Source organism: Sciurus vulgaris, assembly GCF_902686455.1.
Source record: "Sciurus vulgaris genome assembly, chromosome: 5".
NCBI classification, from domain to species: Eukaryota; Metazoa; Chordata; class Mammalia; order Rodentia; family Sciuridae; genus Sciurus; species Sciurus vulgaris.
Genome location: NC_136465.1, coordinates 118676643 through 118697146, shown reverse-complemented (window position 1 = coordinate 118697146; position 20504 = coordinate 118676643). Strand labels below are relative to the sequence as shown.

At 41.6% G+C, this 20504-nt stretch overlaps 2 protein-coding genes across 3 annotated transcripts in view; one reads left to right on the top strand and one right to left on the bottom strand.

The window, feature by feature from the left end:
- Positions 1 to 20504, top strand: part of PMEL (premelanosome protein) — a 40705-nt gene that overhangs the window by 1867 nt on the left and 18334 nt on the right. The window lies entirely within an intron of this gene.
- RAB5B (RAB5B, member RAS oncogene family) lies at positions 1144 to 20071 on the bottom strand. 2 transcript variants are annotated; one of them, XM_079140554.1, is made up of 7 exons: positions 19918 to 20039; positions 18740 to 18829; positions 7235 to 7497; positions 5554 to 5705; positions 5161 to 5283; positions 4153 to 4246; positions 1144 to 3716 (listed from the first exon to the last, which is right to left on the bottom strand). In XM_079140554.1, the coding sequence occupies exons 3-7, from the start codon at positions 7395 to 7397 to the stop codon at positions 3601 to 3603; spliced, it is 648 nt and encodes a 215-aa protein (XP_078996680.1). In that variant the 5' UTR covers positions 7398 to 7497; positions 18740 to 18829; positions 19918 to 20039; the 3' UTR covers positions 1144 to 3600. The 2 variants fall into 2 exon arrangements, with proteins under 2 accessions (XP_078996680.1, XP_078996681.1); XM_079140555.1 differs by lacking the exon at positions 18740 to 18829 and having other exon boundaries at positions 19918 to 20071.

Here is a 20504-nt window from a genome sequence, read left to right as displayed (position 1 = left end):
TTCCAAGTTTGAGGCCAGTTATAGCAACTTAGTGAGACCTCCATCTCAAAATAAAATACAAAAAAGACCTAGGGATGTAGCTCAGTAGTAGAGCACCTTTGGGTTCAATCATTAGTACCACAAAAGAAAAAAGAAAAAAAAAAAAAAAGCAAAGCTAATTTTAAATTTTCTTCTCTGAGACTTAGTCTTCCTACAGTGCCCAGGCTGGCCTTAGCCTCTTGAGTAACAGGGATTATAGGCATGTAACAGCATACTTACTTTTTTTTTAACCTCTAGGTCATGGACCTCTTTGATAAATTAACATAGCAATGCATCCTAGAAAAATGCACATACATGTTTGCCTATTACTTCAAAGGATTTATAAAAGAAAATTCCTCCAGTTACATCAATAGGCCAAGAAATTCACAGACCACACCTCCACACATATATACATCCTTTTTGTGTATGTGTGGTGCTGGGACTTTAATTCAGGTACACTTCACTACTAAGCTACATCCCCAGCCATTTTTTTTAAGTTGTTGACAGACCTTTCATTTTATTTATTTGTTTATTTATTTGTATGTGATGCTGAGAATTGAACCCAGTACCTCATGCATACTAGGCAAGCACTCTACCACTAAGTCACAACCCACTCCCATTTTTAAATTTTGAGACGGGGGTCTCACTAAGTTACTGAAGCTGGCCTCAAATTTGTGATCCTCCTATCTCAGCCTCCTGAGTCGCTGGAATTGTAAGCATGTGCCACAATGTGGGCAACACACATACATACATTCTGTTAAGAGAAGCTAAAAGATAAAACAGGTTCAGATTTGATAAGCTATCTGGTTTTTTGAATAGGGGTGATTCAACAGCAATAAAAGAGCTATTTTCTAAATTGGATTCTTCCACTGTTCAAGAAAAGATTAAAGGGAATAAGCAAAGTAACAAAATGCAGAAGAAGGTTAAGTTTCTTTTTCTTTTTCCTAGTACTGGGGATCAAACCTAGAGCCTGGAGCATGCTAGGCAAACACTTTATCACTGAGCTACATCCTTAGCTATGGAATGTAGGGGTCTGATTAAAAAAAAACATAGTTAGATGCCCTTTCATCCAAATTTCTACAATCAGGCAGACAAATAGGAAAAAACAATCCAACACTCCAATGCGTTTTTTTTTTTTTCCTTTTTTACTTACATTAAATACATCGGTAAATCAGCAGTCGCATTCTGTTACCACGATTGTTATGTTGGGAGAAGAAAGGGAAAGAAAGGCAATGCTTTCTTTGCAGGGGGGAAAAAAAGAGAGAGAGAGACCCCCCTCCCCCCTAAAAACAAAACAAAATGAAAAAACTGATTTAAAAAAAAAAATGAAGAGCTGAGAAATAAAAAACTAAGAGGTCCAAGCCCAACAGAGCTCAAAGGAGGGCAGAAGAGCTGGTAGGAGTAGAAGAAAGGCAGATAGGCCCAGAAGCTAAGGCCAATACTGTTCCTAAGGGGATGAAGGAGGGGAGAAGCCTGGGGAAATGGTTTCCCAGCCCCAAGGCAATGAAACATCTTCACTCCTGCTCCTTGCGGAAAAGGATACAAAGAATTTCATTTCTAAGAGATTTAGGGAGCCATTCTAGTTCTTCCTCTTGTAAAAAGGATGCACTGGCTACTTGCAGGGAGTGGGGAGGCTAATGGGTTCTGGGAAAGGAAGGGGAAATGTATGTGTGTTTTAGGGCCATGGGAACTAAGGCTGCCCCTGGAAAGGAAGGGAATTGAGGCCTAAGTGGAAGAAACTAAGCTAGGTCCTACAGATTCTCAGCTTCCTGGATTTCTCAGCTGCTCAGGGACACTTGTGGCTTTCCTGTCTTTCTTCCCCAAATTTTCCCAAACCTCTGGGGTAGAACAAGAAAGAACTTATTAGAGTTCTCTCTTGCCTTGATGGCTTCCCATAGATATCCTAAAACACCTGATGAGGGATGTGAACAGATTAGAGTTTTAGAAAAGACCAAGGTCCTCTGATGATGTGAGACAGCTGTGAGGAACCGTCAGTGCTAGTCACTTTCTGTCCACAGGAACAGGTGGTATGATATGAAGGGACCACAACAGGCCTCTGTGGTACTAGACCCTCATGGTACATGGATTAAACCACTGGTTGGGGAGGACAGGTATAGGGATAAGAGATGGAGGAACTAAACTCAAGATACTAAAAAAGGAGAAAAGGAATAGATCCTGATGGGAGGCAGGCAATAGAACAGACTGTATAGTGAGAATTAAAGATTATACCTATTTACAAGGAAGTAGAAAAGACATGGTAATGGATAGCAAATTTAATGTGAACCCTGGGAAAGGATATAAAACTACTCCCTTTTTCCTGACCTCTCTTTACTCCCCTACTTTGGCCTACGCTACCCTGAGGCCACCCCCCCAGTTACTCAGTTAATTTTCCAGGAAAGGCAAACCTATACTCAAGAGCTAGATTGGCAAGAATATAGGTTAAGAATCAGACTTGGAGGAAGCCAGCAGTGGACCTGGGCTTGAGTAGCTGCCACTGGTTCTGTTCTCTAAAGCCCCTCCCCAAACCTCATATACTTACTTCAGATTCCATTTACTTAAAAAGAAGGTGGGAGGGCAAGTAAATCAATCAAAACCCCCATAAAACAAGTATCCTGACTGAACTACCAACAATTAAAGTGCAAACTGCAGGGGGATATAGTGGCTGGGGCTAAGGCCATTAAAGGCCAGAGGGATTGGGGGGAAAATGCATATGTATAAATCAGAGGATGGGTGTTAGATACTGGTCCCTCCTCCAATTAGATCACAACAGACCCAAAGATGCAGGCAACCAGTGAAGATTCTTTGGAGGACTCTAGGGTCCAATCCCCACTCTAGGGGAGAAGCTACCTAAGAGGCTGGGTGAGGGAAAACCGGGCCTTGGAAGAGTTCCAGAGCCTCAGCACCTCTACTTTGTCCAATTAGCTAACAACATGACTCCCACATGGTGCCTGAAAGCTTGCCTCCCTATTCTATCTAGTAACACCCTCCACAAGGCCAACTAAGGTATGCTGCAATGTTTTTAAACATGAGAAACTCCAATCAAATAATAACAAAAAGGAAATGTTTCCTTACTCCCTCTTGCTCTGAGCTTTTACTCTTCCCCAGGGCCCTTAATATGACTAAACTAAAAATCTCCCTCCAGTTCCTGGGTTCACTACCTTCTCCATCCTGGGGAGAGGAGGAAAAGAGGATCAAGAACAGGGACTGATCAAAAGTGGAAGGGGGAAGGAGACAAAAATGTTTTCTGAAAATATGGGAAAGAACATGGGGGAGGAGGAGGAAAGATAAGATCACTGTCTTGCACCTATAATACAAAGTGAAGGAAGTTTGTTTTGGAAGGTAAGTCCTGGGGAGATTTGACCCCCAAGCCCCACAATAGGGGGTAGGAGGCCAGTGGCAACAGCTGCCTGGTGTTGGTTGCTGAAGCGTTAAAAAGTGCCATGACGGAGCTGTCAGGAGGCAGCCCTTGGGAGCCAGGGCTCAGTGTGCTGTTACCGTAGGGGCTGTGTGCTGAGGGGTAGGGATGGAGGTTATTTCTTAGCTCTCGTGCTAGCTCCATATTTGTTTGCTGCTAGCCACCCCTCAGTTGCTACAACACTGGCTCTTGTTCTGCTGGGACTGCTCATGAAGATCCACACCCCGACTTCGGCCTGCTGCACCTCCCAGATTCTGGGGTTCGCTCTTTGGCAACTTCTTAGCTAAAGAAAAAAAGAGAAGGGAACAAAGTAGATTTTATTTATCCTCATTCACACATACACACGAACACAGGCTATTGGGTAGAGGAAAAATAGGGGGAAAGAAGAGATTAAAAGAATGTCCTGAAGAGGGGAGAGTTTACTGTTTGCAAAGTAAATTGCAAAGTACATTTGGCTGCACCCAAAAGATGGAGGTCAAAATAAGAAACTTAGGGTATTTTCATACCTAAAGTTTGTTTTATTCTTTTGTGATGCTGGGGATCAAACCCAGGTCCTTGTGCCTCCTAGGCAAATACTTAACCACTAAGCTACATTCCTAGTCCACACCTAACGTTTTTACAAAAGCAGACATTCCCACCTATTCTTGATTTGGGTCAGGGGTGATTTTTACTGATAGACAAAGGAAAAATAGGAAAACCTCAGGGTGCTCTGACTTTACCTATTGCCAGGAAGAGATCGTTCACGTTCATAGCTGTCTTGGCTGAAGTCTCCATAAACAATAAGCTGTTGTCATCTGCATATGCCTGGGCCTCCTGCAAGGGTGGAGTGATTGGTATTCAGAATGCAGGGGGGAAATAAGTATTGGTCTTTTTATTTTTTCTTTTTCGGGTACAGGGGATTTAACCTGGGGTGTTCTATCACTAAGCTATCCTCAGCCCTTTTTATTTTTTGAGACAGGGTCTTTCTAAGTTGTCCAAGCTGGTCTTGAATTTGCGATCCTCCTGCCTCAGCTTCCCTAGTCACTGGGATTACAGACATGGGTCACTGCACTTGGCTAAGTATTGCTTTTTTAATCCCATGTAGCATCAGGACTAGGCAGCATCCCTCCCTTAATTAATGCCCCTTTTGCCTGGTGGCCCTAGACTCATAATTTAGCGATGACTCCCTCAAGGTAAACCCATGTCCACTCAGTTCAACAAACACATGTCAGGATCTTAATTACAGAGAAGCAGGTAAGATGGGGGGGGGGACTTTGGGGTTCTGACACATGAATAGTCCCTTACCTCAAATTTAATTGCTCCCTCCTTCCTGTTTTCACATTGATACCATCACAGCTGGTACTTCTCTATCCCACTGCTCTGATATTTCCTTCTGAATCCTCTAAAAATCACTTAGCTGTCATTAGGTCACAATGTCAGTGTATTTTTTATTTTTTATATTTTTTGTAAGGAGAGAGGAAATGCTATTATCAATTTTATTATTATTATAATTGTTTTCTCTGTGCTAAGGATGAAACCCAGGGCCTTGTGCATACTAGACAAGTTAGGCAAGTGCTCACCACCAAGCCACGCCCCAGCCCACAATGTTGCTGTACAATAACTTGTGTTCAACTAGGGAATAAGACAATGAATGTCTTCAGATGAGATTTTCAGAGAGGGTTAGTTTGGAAAAGAAGTCCCAGATACAGAGGGAATGCATTAGAGAGGGACTCTATGGGCCATCTTACTTCATACTCCACCATGCGCTTGTTGGCCAGGTCTGCTTTGTTCCCTGCCAAGGCAATAACGATGCTAGGACTGGCCTGCCGCTGTAGTTCCTTTACCCATGTCTTCGCCCGGGCAAAGGTTTCCTAGGAAAGCATGAGGAAGAGAGTATATGGACTGCAACGGCTGCCAATCAACAACCATCACCTTCAAAATCTGGTCTCACAACTCACCTCTTCTAGGTGTGTTTCCCTTACTGAAACCATAGGTCTCTGATAATTCTTGACCTCAGTCTTCTTAGCACTTGGAAGCATAATTTGTATTCTTATTTTGCTATTTCAAGAACCAGTTTCCTCTCCCCCAATTAACTTGATGTCTATAAATAAAATTAAGGACTGTCTTCTCAGCCCACTTACCTGATTAGTAATATCATAAACCACAATTGCAGCCTGGGCACCCCTGTAGTACATGGGAGCTAAGCTGTGGTATCGCTCCTGCCCAGCTGTGTCCCAGATCTCAAACTTGACTGTTGTGTCATCTAGACAAACGGACTGGGTAAGGAAGGCCGCTATGGATTAGAGAATAGAGGGGAAGAAGTTGTAAGTGGGAGGATGAAAGGGAATATCTTACCCCCCTTCAGAGTATCTCCATTTTCAATCTAAGATTAGTCAACACTCAGGATAATCAGCTACAAGAAAAGTTTTAGTTTTCTCCTCACATTCAAATCCTGGAGCCAGGATTAAGACTGCCCTTAGCCAAGTACTTCCTGTCAAAAGCTTCTCTGCCCCAGCACCGCAAAAAAAAAAAAAAAAAAAAAAAAAAAAAAAAAAAGAAAGCTTCTCTGGCTAAGGAATGGGTGCATATTGAAAACTATGGGGGAGAGAGGATCTCTGCAATTATAAGGGTATACAACAAGTAATGGAAGAGACAATAAGCTTCAGATAAAAGTCATACCAAAAATTAATTAGAATTGATGGTAGTAGGTCTCTTCATTATTAATACTATTTGGCTATTACTTTTTCATGTAATCTGCTACATGTCCAGAAGAACCACCTTTCCAAGGAGGCTAGTGAGAAGGGTAATATGGGCATTTTCATAAAAGATTCTTTACTGAATTAGTACCTTATTTTGGCTTATTAGCAGGAAGATGGTAGTATAGGTGGAAAAAGCAGATGCCCTTTATATTCCAACCTCTGTCTGACCAGATATGTACATCAAAATCACCTAAGGAGCTTCTCCAAACACAGGTCTGTGCTGCTACAACCAACTTCACCCTACCTCCAATATTAATCAGTAGATTTAGGGTATGCCCAAACACGCATAAGTTGAAAATACTCCCCAGGTTAGTCCCCCGCAACCACTGCCCCATACTAGGGACTGAACTCAGGGGTGCTCTACTGTTGAGCTACACCCAGCCCTTTAATTTTTTAATTTTGAGACAGGGTCTTACTAAGTTGTCAGGGCTGGCCTGAAACTGGTGATCCTCCTGTCTCAGTATCCTGAGTAGCTGGGATTATGGATGTATGCCACCACTCCTAGTTCTCCCCTGGTAATTCTGATGTACATCTTTAATTATGACTCACTGCTCCAGATCAACTTTTATTTGCTTAAGATGACACTCAGCTGAATTTCATGGGATTAAGATGATATTGAGGAGTCAGGTGCAGTGGCACATGCCTGTAATCCCAGCTGCTTGAGAGGCTGAGGCAGGAGGATCAAAAGTACGAGGTCAGCCTCAGCAACTTAGTGAGACCCTGTCTCAAAATTAAAAAAAATAATAATAAATTTAAATATTAAAAAGACAGAATGAGATGAAAAATTAGTGATTTTCTTGGTGTGCAAAGATCAATCTCTCCTAGAAAGTGAAACAATGAACAAATACCTGATTTTTGGCATTATGACTTTTTTTTTAAAAAGCAATACTAGGTATTAAACCCAGAGCCTCATGTATGCTAAGTACTCTACCACTGAGCTATATTCCCCAGCCTGCTTTTCATTCCTGGGAGAATGATAGGGACAGCTCCATAATCAGGTCCTAGATCTCCTATTCAAAAATTTTACCAAGCTTTGAACCTCTTCTTTCCCTGAGGTACTTACCTCCAATGGTACTCTCCTGGTATTCATGGAACTGCCCTTTGACAAAACGTAATACCAGGCTAGACTTCCCCACTGCAGATTCTCCCAGCAGGACCAATTTGAACTGGCATATTTTGCTGGCTTGAGGCTGCCCATTGGGCCTGGCCGTGCTTCTGCTAGTCATGGCCAGATTATCAGAATGGGAAAGGGTAGAGGGAGGGGGATGCCACAAAGCGGCAAAGGGGGAAGGGGAAAGGGGAGGGGACTTCCAGGCCTCAACAGTCCTGCAAGAAAAAAAAGTGAGTAATATTAGATACAGGTCCACTGCAGCTGCAATAACTTTTAGAGAAAAGACAGAATCTTTTCCTTTCTCCTATGAGGGTTTAGCTCTTGTAATCATCTACCACTAAAAGACTACATCTCTGAGAAAATCCAAGGCAGCTTTGACATTCAGTGCTAAGAGTGGGGAAACAGTAAAATAAGAACTGCTTCTGAAATAGTCTGCTCTACCACAAAGTCTTGTGATACAAATGGAAGGACTGAAAGCTGAGATTTTTTAAAAATATTTTTTTAGCTATAGATGAACACAATACCTTTATTTTACTCATTTATTTTTATATGGTGCTGAGGATTGAACCCAGTGCTTTACACATGCTAGGCAAGCACTCTACCAGTGAGCTACAACTCAGCCCCTGAAAACTGAGATTTTAATCCCCCATTATTTTCCCACCAAGTCACTACAAACTGACTGACCTTTAGTTGACCTAAACAATATCCAGACCCACACATAGTACCATAGACTCTCAGCAGCTTCTTGGTATCGTGATGCCGTGCTTTTTTCTGGCTCTCAAAATGAGATTGAGAGAGTCACTCTAGGAGTGGGTTGAGTCACCCCTCCTACGGGTAGAAAGGTAGCTTCAGGTTTTGTATCCTTTACATATGACACCAGTGTTTTTGCAAAGACTTTTTTTTTTTTTTTTTTTGTGGTGCTGAGGATTGAACCAGGGCCTTGTGCATGCGAGGCAAGCACTCTACCAACTAAGCTATATCCCCAGCCTTACGAAGTACGAAGACATTTATTAAGATCTATGCCAGGCATGGTGGTGCACACCTGTAATCCCAGTGGCTTGGAAGGCTGAGACAAGGGGATGGAGAATTCAAAGCCAGCCTCAGCAAAAGCAAGGTGCTAAGCAACTTGGTGAGACCCTGTCTCTAAATAAAATACAAAATAGGGCTGGGGATGTGGCTCAGTGGTTGAGTGCCCCTGAGTTTAATCCCTGGTACCCTCCCAACCCCTTTGCAAAAAAAAAAAAAAAAAAAAATATATATATCTAACCTATTGCCAGGCAATCTCTTTTTTCGTTTCTGGTCACAGGTAAGGACAAAAACACAAACAGATCACATTCAGTATCAACTCTTACTTTTTCTGCCACTTCTCTGAGTCTGAAAAATCTATGAGTTCTGAATCAGAAGCTTCATCAATTTCAATCTGCAGCTCTCTGCTGGTGCCTAGGGATTAAGATTACCCTCCACATCAAAGGGGACTAACAGCTGTAGCTCTCCAAACTAGAAGCAGAGAAAGGTATACCTTTACAACAAATGCAGGAGTCTCTAGGGGATGATACAGAAGATGTCTTTAAGTAATCAATATTTGATGAAAGACTACTCTGAATCAACTTCTCTACCTTTCAAGGGGGCTAAGAAAGTTGGTGTGGTGGGGAAGAGGGGGTTGAGAGAAAAGTTGGGGCCTTGAAATTCTAATCAACCAAACTAGAATATAATTCATCATACTGACTTGAGGGGAAAATAAGGGAGCTATGAAATTCAAAGAGGAGTTAGCATGGGCAGAATATATAAAAACTTCTTTCCAAAACTTAAGCATTGCCTGAGTTATACTTTGCTTGTTCAAATTAATCTCTTTTCCAAGGTTGCTCTTAGTGACTTCATAGAAATCATACTCTTGTGTGTGGGGAAACACTACAGTGAGTGGTTTGGTGTCAAATTCATGTTAAAAATCCCAGCAATTCTGTTTATACTCGGATAGAAATCATTCAGGAGACAATGCTGAGGAACAAAAAGCTCTGGAGTCCAGTTTTCTGGGTTTGTTTTCCAGTTCTATGTAATGGCTGTGAAACGTGGGGCAAGCTGCTAAATATGTGTGCATTTGTTTCCTCATCTGTATAATGGAACAACAGCTTTACAAGTATCTATTGCATAAGGCTGTAAAGATTAAATGAGATAAGAAAGAACTTAAGTATTTGATATAAATTAAATGCTCAATAAATATTGAGCTACTAATCAGTATCAATATGATATCAAGAAAATTTCTCTACAGGGCTGGGGTTGTGGCTCAGTGGTAGAATGCTCGCCTGGCATGTGTAGGGCACTGGGTTTGATTCTTAGCACCACATATAAATAAATGAATAAAATAAAGGTCTATCAACATCTAAAAAAATTAAAAAATTTCTCTACATTTGAGTCTTACTTTCCTCCACTGGAAAATGAAAAAAAAAAAAAAAATACTATCCTCATAGAGTAGCTATGGAGATTAAATGAAAGATGTATTTAGCATAGTAAAAGTAAGTAATAGCTGGTTATTATTATTTAATGGCCCTGCTTCTTTTATATCCCAAAGATTGTTATATTAAAGCATAGCTCAATGTTAGTTATCAATATATTTCTAAAAAGCAGTCATAATATGACAAAGATAAAAAGAAAAAAAAAAACAAAAAAATATTAAAGGGGATTGCAATAGAGGTAAGAATTCGAAGTCCCAAAGTAGACTAATTTAGAGGAACATGAGAAATTACTATGATCCTATTGGGTATTCTGTGATTTCCTAGCCAAGGAGTTCTAAGAATCCAGATACACATGTACCATTTTGTCATTAAATTTTAACTGTTCTATGATGAAATGATCAAAATGAAGATATAGCAAAATTTTTATTAAGTTAAATTTATTCAGTTTGTATATGAGATTCCTAACTTGGTTTTTCTATCAGTTTTCTCTGGAAAAATAAAAACAAAACACAAGATTGGATCATATTTCTGCATATAGAAGGACACATACTTGCCTATTAACAGTAGTTACTTCTGAAAAGACTAGGATTAAACAAGGTATAATGGCACACGTTTAATTCCAGCAGCTTGGGAGGCTGGAAAAGAAGGATTACAAATTCAAGGCCAGTTTCAGCAATTTAGTGAGACCCTGTCTCAAAATGAAAAATTTAAAAAAAGAGCTGGGGATATAGTTTAGTGGTAAATTGCCCTTGGTTAAATCCCCAGTCCCCCCTCTTCCTGGTCGGGGGGATAAGATTAAGGTATTAAGGTGAGAAGTAATATTAAGGATACTAATTTTTTTCCCATTCTACACAATCTTTTCTTTTTAAACAGGGTGTGTGTATGTGTATCTCCCCCCCCCACACACACACACCGTACTGGGGATTGAACCCAGAGGCACTTAACCACTAAGCCACATCCCCAGTCCCCTTTTTTTAATTCAGAGACAGGGTCTCATGGAGTTGCTTAGGGCCTTGATAAGTTGCTGAAGTTGGCTTTGAATCTGCAATTCTCCTGACTCAGCCTCTTGAGCCACTGGGATTACAGGCGTGTGCCACCAAACTCAGGGAACATATTTTAAAAAATGGTTTTCTAAAGAAAACAATATTTTTGGTACTAGGGATTGAACCACAGATGCTTTACTACTGAGCTATGTCCCCAGTCCTTTTTATTTTATTTCTTATTTTGAGACAGGAAATTTCACTGAGTTGCTAATTTACTAAAGCTAACCTTGAATTTGCAATCCTCCTGCTTCAGCCTCCAGAGCTGCTGGGATTACAGGCATGCACCACTGTACTGAACTACCATGTTATTGTTATTAAAAAAAAAAAAATAAAGGTTAAGAAATTATCTAGCCCCAGCATGGTGGTGAACACCTGTAATCCCACTGAACACCGTTCTTTAGCTGCTCTTTGTCTTCAAACCTTTAGGGCAGTGTTTCTCAAACTGTGCTATAAGACAAAAATGATCTTGAAATCAATTATTGGGATACCATCAGTTTTGTTTTTTTCATTTTTACAGTACTAGGGATTGAACCCAGAGCATTCTACCTCTAGATCTTTTTACTTTCTGAGACAGGGTTTCACTAAATTGCCCAGGCTGTCCTCAAAATTTTGATCCTCCTGCCTTAACCTCCCAAGTGACTGGGATTACAGGCATATACCACTGTACCAGATAACTATGTTATTAAAAAAAAGACATAGGTCAAGAATATCAAGGTCAGCACAGTGGCATACACCTGTAATTCCAGCAACATGGGAGGCTGAGGCAGGAGGATCAAGGGTTCAAAGCCAATGTCAGCAAGTGAGGCCCTAAGCAACTCCGTGATACCATGTCTCTAAATAAAATACAAAAAAAGGTTGGGGATGTGGCTCAGTGGTTAAGTACCCCTGGGTTCAATCCCTGATACCAAAACAAACAAATAAATAAAATATAAAAATCAAATTAAAAGGGTTGGGGACATAGCTCAGTAGTAAAATGCCCCTGGGTTCAATCGCCAGTACAGGGGGAAAAAATTTGCAAACAATAAGCCTAAGAATCATTATGTGAAAATGTTTCACTTATATGTATATGTACTTTAAACAAACAGAATCAGGATATAAACTCCTTTTTTTCCTTTTAGCACCAGGGATTGAACCCAGAAGCACTTAAATACTGAGACGCATCCCCATTCCTTTATATTTTTTGAGACAGGGTCTCACTAGGTTGCTTTCAGCCTGGCTGTTACTGAGGCTAGCTTTAAAATCAAATCATGATCAACAAGTTTTAAAAATTTGGGGGAGGGCTGACACTGAAAGATGGGTTAAGAGGGATGTAAAGAAGTTGACTCTCAACAGCCTATATTATGGTTACTACTAAAGCACTTCTAGATAGCATTCAGATAAGGGCTGAAGATGTAGCTCTCCAGGGATCAGAAGATTTCCTAACCCTGCTACTTAAGTTATAGAGCAATCATGAAAGTGAGAAGAGCCAACCTAGACAGAGGCAGACCCATGTATTGGTAAGGGCTTTGGAATCAGGCAAACTTAAGTTCTTTTCTCTGCTTTGCCATTTAACCCACTGTGAATTTAGGCTACTCACTCCCTTTGCCTTTTAGAACCTCAGCTTCCTTGTCTATATAAGGATCTTTGAGAAAGAAGGGGAAAATAGCAAAGAGCAGAATTTGAATTCACTTCCAAAGTTCTGGGAACATTTAGGAAACTAACTTTTCTTTCTGTATTGGGATTGAACCCAGGGCATTTTGCCACCGAGTTATGTCCTTGGTTCTTTTAATTTTTTGAGAAAGGGTCTTGCAAAGTGCTGAGGCTGGCCTCAAACTTGTGATCTTCCTGCCTCAGTCTCCTGAGTTCCTGCAATTATAGGTGTGCACCACCACACCCAGCAGAAACTTGTTTTTCTTAAAGCACCTATGTAGATGAATTATTTCTAAAAGACATTTATGTGGCACTTCATATACACTGTCTCAGGAAAAGAATATGGGCCCTCATAAGTTGAAACTTTAAAAAGAAAACAACAGACACACACACAAAATAAGATAACAGATGATAAACTGAACAAGTTTCCTTCAGATGACATACATATACTCTCAAGAAACACAGGAAAAGTAACTAATTTATTCCCTCACATTTTTATCTATTTCAAAGCATGTGATCTAAAGGGCAAAACATTAAGCCTCAATGTTACTATTCTACAATATGAAAACATGGGAGTTAAAATAGTCTCATGGCCAGATACATTACTCTAAGCCTGGGGAAACAGTAGGGGGTTGGGGGAGTGTGAAAATAGGAAAGTTACAGGTACACTTGGATTGCAAAGTCCTTGTCACCAACCCCCAAACACCCAGATGTCAAGCCAGAGGCCAGAATCAGTCAGCAAACTTTCTTGCTACTAAACAACCTTAGATCATGAGAGATTAGTAATAACTGGGTTAGAAAAGACTACCTCCCACACCAATATTGTAACCTCAAGAATCTGTCCTAGAGCTGGGGAGATAGCGCAGTTGGTAGAGTGCTTGCCTTGCAAGCATAAGGCCCTGGGTTCAATCCCCAGCACCGCAAAAAAAAAAAAAAAAAGACTATGTCCTGCCTTCCTTGTTCATACTAATGGATGGGCTATCCATCTGTAAACCTTGAGCTTTAATCTCATATTTATATAAATTTTTAAAAATGTAAATAGCTACATTCTCAAAACATCAGGAATACAGAGATGAAACAATACATATAAGATTCAATTTGATTTCCTCCCTATTCTGGTGGTGACTTTTTTTCTTTTTCTTTTTGGCTGAGTTGACAATGGGCAAATGGCAAATGATCCATTCAAGGGTTAAAAAAAAAAAAAAAAACAAAAAGAAAAAAAAAAAAAAAAAAAAAAAAACAAACTAGTCTGAGCAGTGTGATGTTTATTATCTTCAAACTGGAGGCCAAAAAAAAGGGAGGAGGTTACTCTTCCCCCCTTCAATCCTTTCATCTCAGAGGACAAGAAATCAGATTTAACTTTCAAAAATGACTTATTAAAAGACCCAATAACTAGGAAAACTTGACGCCTGACCATAGGTCAGTCCACTGAGGTAGGGGTAGAAGTGGAGGACGTTCTTTAGTGTTGGAAGTTCTCCAAGCAGTGCTGAAAAAGAGGCATAGCAGGAAAGGTTTCTTAGCCTGCCAGTCCCAGCAAGAGCCAGACTCTTTTCTTCAGGCCCCTTCCACTTGCTGGCTTTAAATCCTTATACCAAATCTGCATAAAGCCTCCAGAAGTCCATCACCTATTAGTAGAATGAGTTCCCAGGCTATAGTCACCAGAGTCTAGCTAGCTCAGTCCCAAAAGTCAGCCCTATAAGGTCAATTAGCCAGATAAGAGTCAATCTAGCCAGGTGCAGTGGTGCACACAATCCCAGCAAGTCGGAAGGCTGAAGCAGGAGGATCAAGGGTTCAAAGTTAGCAAGGCCCTAAGCAACTCAGCGAGACCCTATCTCTAAATAAAAATACAAAAAAGGGCTGGGATGTGGCTCAGTGGTTAAGCATCCCTGGGTTAAATCCCTGGTACCAAAAAAGAAAAAGGTCAATCTGCAGGTCATCTAATCCAGTCTCTGTATTTTATAGGTGAGGAAACTGAGGAACTGAGGCACATAAAATCAGTCAATTTGCTGAGCATTAAATACAGCCATCACACAGCTACTAAGTGTACCCACCTCTTTTATACCACTATATCCCACCCTGACACTGAGGATTGATAGGATTGAACCCAGGTCTCACATGTGCTAGGTAAGTGCTCTGCCACCAAATTGCATTCCCAGCTCTTTTAATTTTTAAATTTGAGACAGGATCTCACTAAGTAGCCATGGGTGGTCTCAAACGTGTAATCATCCTGCCCCAGCTTCCCAAGTAGTTGGGATTACAAATGCATGCCACTGCACCCTGCACCACTCTTTTTATCTTGTGGTTCTGGGGATGGAACCCAGGAGTGCTCTATCACTGAACTATATTCCTGCCTCCCATTTATATAATGCTCCTGCCTCAGCCTTCCTAGTAGCAGGCATGCACCAATATATTTCTTTCTTTCTTTTTTTCCCCACTACCAGGGACTGAAACCAAGGGAGCCACTGAGCCATATACCCAGCTCTTTTTATTTTTAATTATTATTATTATTTTTTAGTTGCAGATGGACACAATACCTTTATTTATTTATTTTTATGTGGAGCTGAGGATCAAACCCTCACATGTACTAGGCAAGCACTCTACTACTAAGTTACAACCCCAGCCCTTTATTATTTTGAGACAGGGTCTCACTAGGTTGCTTACAGCCTGGCTAAGTTACTAAGGCTAGTTTTGAACCTGCTATTCACCTGCCTTAGCCTCCTGAGCTGCTGGGATTACAGGCAAGTGCCACCATGCCTGGCTCACCAATATATGTATTTCTTAAGGAAGCAGAAAATACCAAACTTTGAAGTAGACACCAGGACAGGGACAGGAACTTAGAATATTTCCTGCCTCTTCAATATAGATAAGTATTGCCTTTTAGACCAAAAAAAAGTTAGGAATATCCAGGCCTTCCCTAGAAACTGGGATCTAGTCCCATATTCTTCTGACAGAATGATTAATTAACAGTACTTCTCTCTAAATGGTCTTAACCAATCCCAACCAGGACAGTTGGAATGGAAGCACTTCAACTGGGAGAAAATAGGAAAGAACTGGTAACTTCTGCACCTTTTGGTGAGCCTTAGGACTAATATGAGAGACTTACTAAGCAGGGAAGATAAGAGCAAAATCCAGTAACTGCCTTTGTCTCCTTCCCAATTTTGTTTAGACCCAAATCGCCAAAACCTTGAACTTAAGGCTACTTAAAATCTTGAGTTATGCTACTTAGCTCACCTTTCACTGTGTTGACCTAACATTATTAAATGAGAGTCCTTCTACTTCACCCACCTCTCCCTTATATTTCTTCAAGAGGCAAAAAACATACTTATCTCTTATCAGAATGGTAGTATAAACTGTATTACTGACCTAGGAAAGGCTGGAATGCCCTTCCCTACTTTTTCTGCCTAACAAAATCTTAATATATCTCATAAGGCCAAACACAAATGTCACTTTCTCTGTGAAACCATAATTATCCCACCACAGCAGAATTCATCATTGCTTTCTCTAGTATCTTACAAGGTGTCATGGTATTTCTATCACAGTCTTTATCATATTATAGTTAACTGTGTATTTGTTAAACTATAAACTTTTCAAAAAGTGGGAGTGTTTTTTGATGTCACAAATCTTCAGATCTGAGTACAATGCCTGGTCCCCAGTAGATGCTGATTAAATGTTCCCTAAATTGCTTGTTAGGACCAAAGAAATCCTGCTTTCCTCCTATTGTGCCATCTGAATAGATCTTCCTCAGTTTTGTTTGAGAATTTTTCCCCCTGGGACTGGGGATTAAACCCAGGAACATTCTACCCAAGATACATCCCCAGGCCCCTCTCCACCTTTTTAAAAACTTTATTTTGCAACAGATCTCACTAAATTGCCAAGGTTGACCTTGAACTTGGAATACTCCTGCCTCACTGAGATTGCACTACTATACCTGGCTAGGGAATGTTTTTAATAGGCCTCAGAAAGGTCTCTCCCTGACTCTTTCTGATACAGATGGTCAGCCCCCTTGGGACCCAGCCCACAAGGTACTGTTGTAACTCACATGGGTTAACTGCTTTTCCTGTTACTATGTCTCAGATGGCCTAATCACAACCAGTATATGGCCCTCCCATCCTAACACTGAGGTGGCTGTGGCTTGAAACAAAGTTCCGTGTTTTAAAACTTGATGTTAAGTAGTTAAAAAGCTTTGAGTCATTATTGGTAAATACATCTTATAAAGAAATTCATACCACCATAGAGCCAGGAGATACTCTAAAAAAAGGTACCCACTACTCCTAAACTGAAGCTACAACCTGGCCCAGAAATCTGCTTACCTGGGTGGCTCCTTATTCAGCTTAGTTATCGTTCAGTCAATGACTAAATCTTTCCTAAAACACTCTTGGGAAGTAGGAGTATGTGTAGGGTTTTATGGTATCCTTTCTCCCAAAGAGCTGGTGCATTTCCTTATTTTAAGTTCACTGTCTCATACTTTGGTTACTTTCCAATCTGAAATGCTTTAGGATTAGGGAGTGGGCTGTATGCTTGCTTCTACTCCAAGCCTCCTTCTCAGAAGTCAAATTCATAATAATGCACACAAGCAAGCAAACTATAGAAGAGTAATCCTTGCTCTGAGGAAACGTAAGCATTAAAAGATTACGATATGACTTCAAGGGCAAGAGAAAAACCCTGTTATCCAAACATTTTTGTAATGCCAGGTTTGTTTGGAAGTCCATGGTGATAATTCCACTCATCAGTTTTCTTAAGATGAACAAGCACATGAAAGAATATTTTAAGGGATTATGTGCTATTTACATCTTAATTTAGAGCAATTCCATATTTTTTCTTTTCTTTTCCTTTTTTTTTTTTTTTTGGTGCTGGGATTGAACCCAAGGCTTCTCAAATGCTAAGCAAACACTCTACCACCCTCTACCATGGAGAAATCCCCCAACACCAGATCCTTTCTTGCAAGTAATCTCTGACTAAGAAGATGGGGCAGGGGGAGAAACATACAGAACAGGATACCACCAAGGTTTAATAAGTGACAAAGACTAGAGAGGATTAATACACAAACATACTGCTATCGTTTTCTGTAGGACTGGCTTTTCAGGTGAGAAAAGTTCTGTGGTGGTATAAGGGGAATAATGGAGGTTTTTGCTGGGCACTGTGCAAAGGATAGGCATATTAGGAGGCTTCTAAAGCTAGTAAGGTCAAATTCAATTAATAAGGTGGTAGCATGTAATGTCCCAGCTGTACTGACTAAGATTTAAAGAAAAACCAATTTCAAATCCATAGAAAATTGAGAACTTCTCAGGTCAGAAACCTCTTAGGCAATCATCACCATCTTCTGAGATAAGGGACAGTTGAATACTGCCCACATGCAGAGAATGTGAACCAGAAGACAGAGGTCTCAAATTCTTCACTCTGTAGCAGAGATGCCAGTAATAACCCCAGCAAAATGATTAACCTTAAGGTTTCTTTCCTTCTCTCATAAAAGAAAAAACATTTTGTCCATCTATTTGGGCATTTTCTAGGATACCCAGTGCACAACTGGGCTGTGTATTTATGTGGAAGAAGGAAAAATGATAACCCAATGATTCAGACAAGCAGTACAACCCTCTGCTTGTCTGAACTGGATAGAAGATAAAATGAACTGTGAAAGGAGCACAATAAATAACAGAGTATCATCCAAGAAGGGAAAATTGGAAAGAATGAGACCAGAATTTGGTGAGAACATGAAAACAATTGCTTTAGTGGTAAATCTCCAAAATGAAGATTAGTCTGATCTGCTGTCTCTGAGTTCTGACCTTCCTAAATGAAATATAGCAAGGTATGTGTGGAAGAACTTAACATTTCTGACACTTTGTAGCACTTAAATATTTAAAAATATGTACATATTACTTTGGTAATTTAAAAATGCAGTGATAAGATATATTGCTATAGAAGGGAAAGATGGGGAAGTACCCAAAGGGAAAATCCATAGGCTCCCATCTATGGGAGACTAAGAGGTCAGCACACCATTAAAAATACACGGGCTGAGTGCAGTGGTGTATGCCTGTATTCCAAGCTACTTGGAAGAGGCAGGAGGATCACAAGTTGCAGGCCAACCTCAGCAACTTAGCCAGACCCTGTCTCAAAAATAAAAAATAAAAAGGGTTGGGGATGTAGCTCAATGGTAGAGCATCCCTGAGCTCATTTCCCAGTACAGCAAAAACAAAAAAGGGGGAACCTCTACTTCTTGGCCTTAGTAATCCATCTTTTTCTATACCTTCCACTGCATAAAATACCTCACCATTTGACCCATTTCTAATTGCATCCTGGGCTCCTGAAGAAGTAGACAAAGAACAAGAGGTGATGCCAACCTTTTGGAATGGAATTTCTCTCTCTTCCCCAAATCTCTTCCTCAGTGATATCACCTCACAGTTCCAGGACTGGTTAACTCCATTACCTGCCTGGGAAATACCCAAATCTAAGTCTCACAAAAGTTGTCACCAACTATGATCAAAAGATCTTTTGATGGCTGGGGATCGCTAAGCCCCTTTCCATTCAGATAATGAAATCATTCCCCATTTCTAGGTAAAAAATATACTATTCACTATAGGCCACAATATTAAGTGGGAAAGCAACAGATAAAACGTCCCCCAAATCCAACTTCTTAGCTCTTTCACAGGATACGAAACAGAAGAAACTGACTATAGTCTAGACCAGCAAAAGGCCAAGAGAAAGAGTAGAGGCTGTTTAGTGGAGCAGCCCAACAGTCAAGGGGGGAAAAAAAGTCTACATTTGTCTTCATCTTCTACCCTGGGAGTACCCCCCAACAAAAAAAATTTCAGATTACCACATCTAAACACTAAAGAACAAAAGAGTCGGTACTCCCAAGATCCAGAGCCTCCAGTTCACCCTTGAGCATTCCCAGAAGCTCCCCAAACTGATACAAGGCTCTCCTTCCATTTACTCAAAACTACCTTGGTCTTCTACATCAGTAATGCCTCAGTTCTCCCTTAGTGAACCCAAATGCCTCTCGACTCAACACTAGTGCACCCTCAGTTCTCTTTACAATAGCCACTTTCCCTGAAAATAATGCCTCTACCGGCTAAGAACCCTTCTCAGGCCTTCCAGTTACACATCTCTCATGAGACCCAGCCCTGGCTACCCTCCGGGCCGGGCGTCAGGGTTGACCCCTCCTCACCTCCCGGTAAATGGGCTTACCTCACCCGCTGCCCCGTCCCTTTCCCCAGCTCCTCCCTCTTCAGCACTGCTTAATGGGTAATGAGGCCTGCCGCTGCCCTCACACAGGTTTTGGGCCTCCAGTGTCCGGCCCCTAGCACCCAGCAGCCTCCCCAACTTCGGGCTCCCAGCCCGCCCGATCCCCTCCTCAGCGCCCCCATTAGGCCTGCCGGGACTGGCCCCCTTCTCCCCTCTCTAGTGGGCCAGTCTAACGCCTCGCTTAGGCCCAGACCCGCCTCCGCTCTCAGGCCAGGCCGCTCTCCTCTCCCGAGTGCCTCTGCCTCTGCCCTTGTGGGCTCCATCAGCTCGGTACCTGGGGCTCCGTCTCCCCCGTCGGGCCCGAGCCTGTGTCGAACAGACAAACAGCTGCAGCTCAACCAAACCCTCCTACCCCTCCTCCTCCTTCCTCGCCCGGGGCGGGGACTTCAGCCAATAGCACGGTTACCCGCCTACCGTCGAGGGAGGGCTATATGTGCACTCATCCGCCAATCCTCTGGAGAAAGGCGGGTCTTTGGGGGCGCTATCACCAACGAGTTCGAGCAAAGGACTGGAGAGGCGGGTCCCCAAACCAGTACTGAGAAAGAAATCCTGAAGATGAACGAGGTGAGAAGCCATTAAAGAGCGAGCTCCAGGAGATACGGGGCGGCCCTGCGCTGACAGGCATATGTATCAACCAATAAAACGTCTACACTCCATGACCCCGCCTTTGACTCATAAACATCTAATCAGGTGAGTGATAGAGGCGGGCCAAAGCGAAACTTTAACCAGTACTACGGTAGTTCGGGACTTGAGTGGCAGGCCAGGCGAGGTCGAACGAAGCCTTAGGAAGCCGCTACTGACCTTCGTCCCTCCCCCTGGATTTGGCGGGGGCTGAGTACTGCCCCGCCCTCTGTGACAAAT

What these genes read in the sequence shown, in the direction of transcription:
- RAB5B (XM_079140555.1), bottom strand. Translation starts at nt 7,397, where the DNA reads ATGACTAGCAGAAGCACGGCCAGGCCCAATGGGCAGCCTCAAGCCAGC. An exon ending in CCAGGAGAGTACCATTGGAG is followed by an intron (nt 5,706 to 7,234) that starts GTAAGTACCTCA and finishes TCTAATCCATAG; the next exon opens with CGGCCTTCCTTACCCAGTCC. An exon ending in AGCGCATGGTGGAGTATGAA is followed by an intron (nt 4,247 to 5,160) that starts GTAAGATGGCCC and finishes CCACCCTTGCAG; the next exon opens with GAGGCCCAGGCATATGCAGA.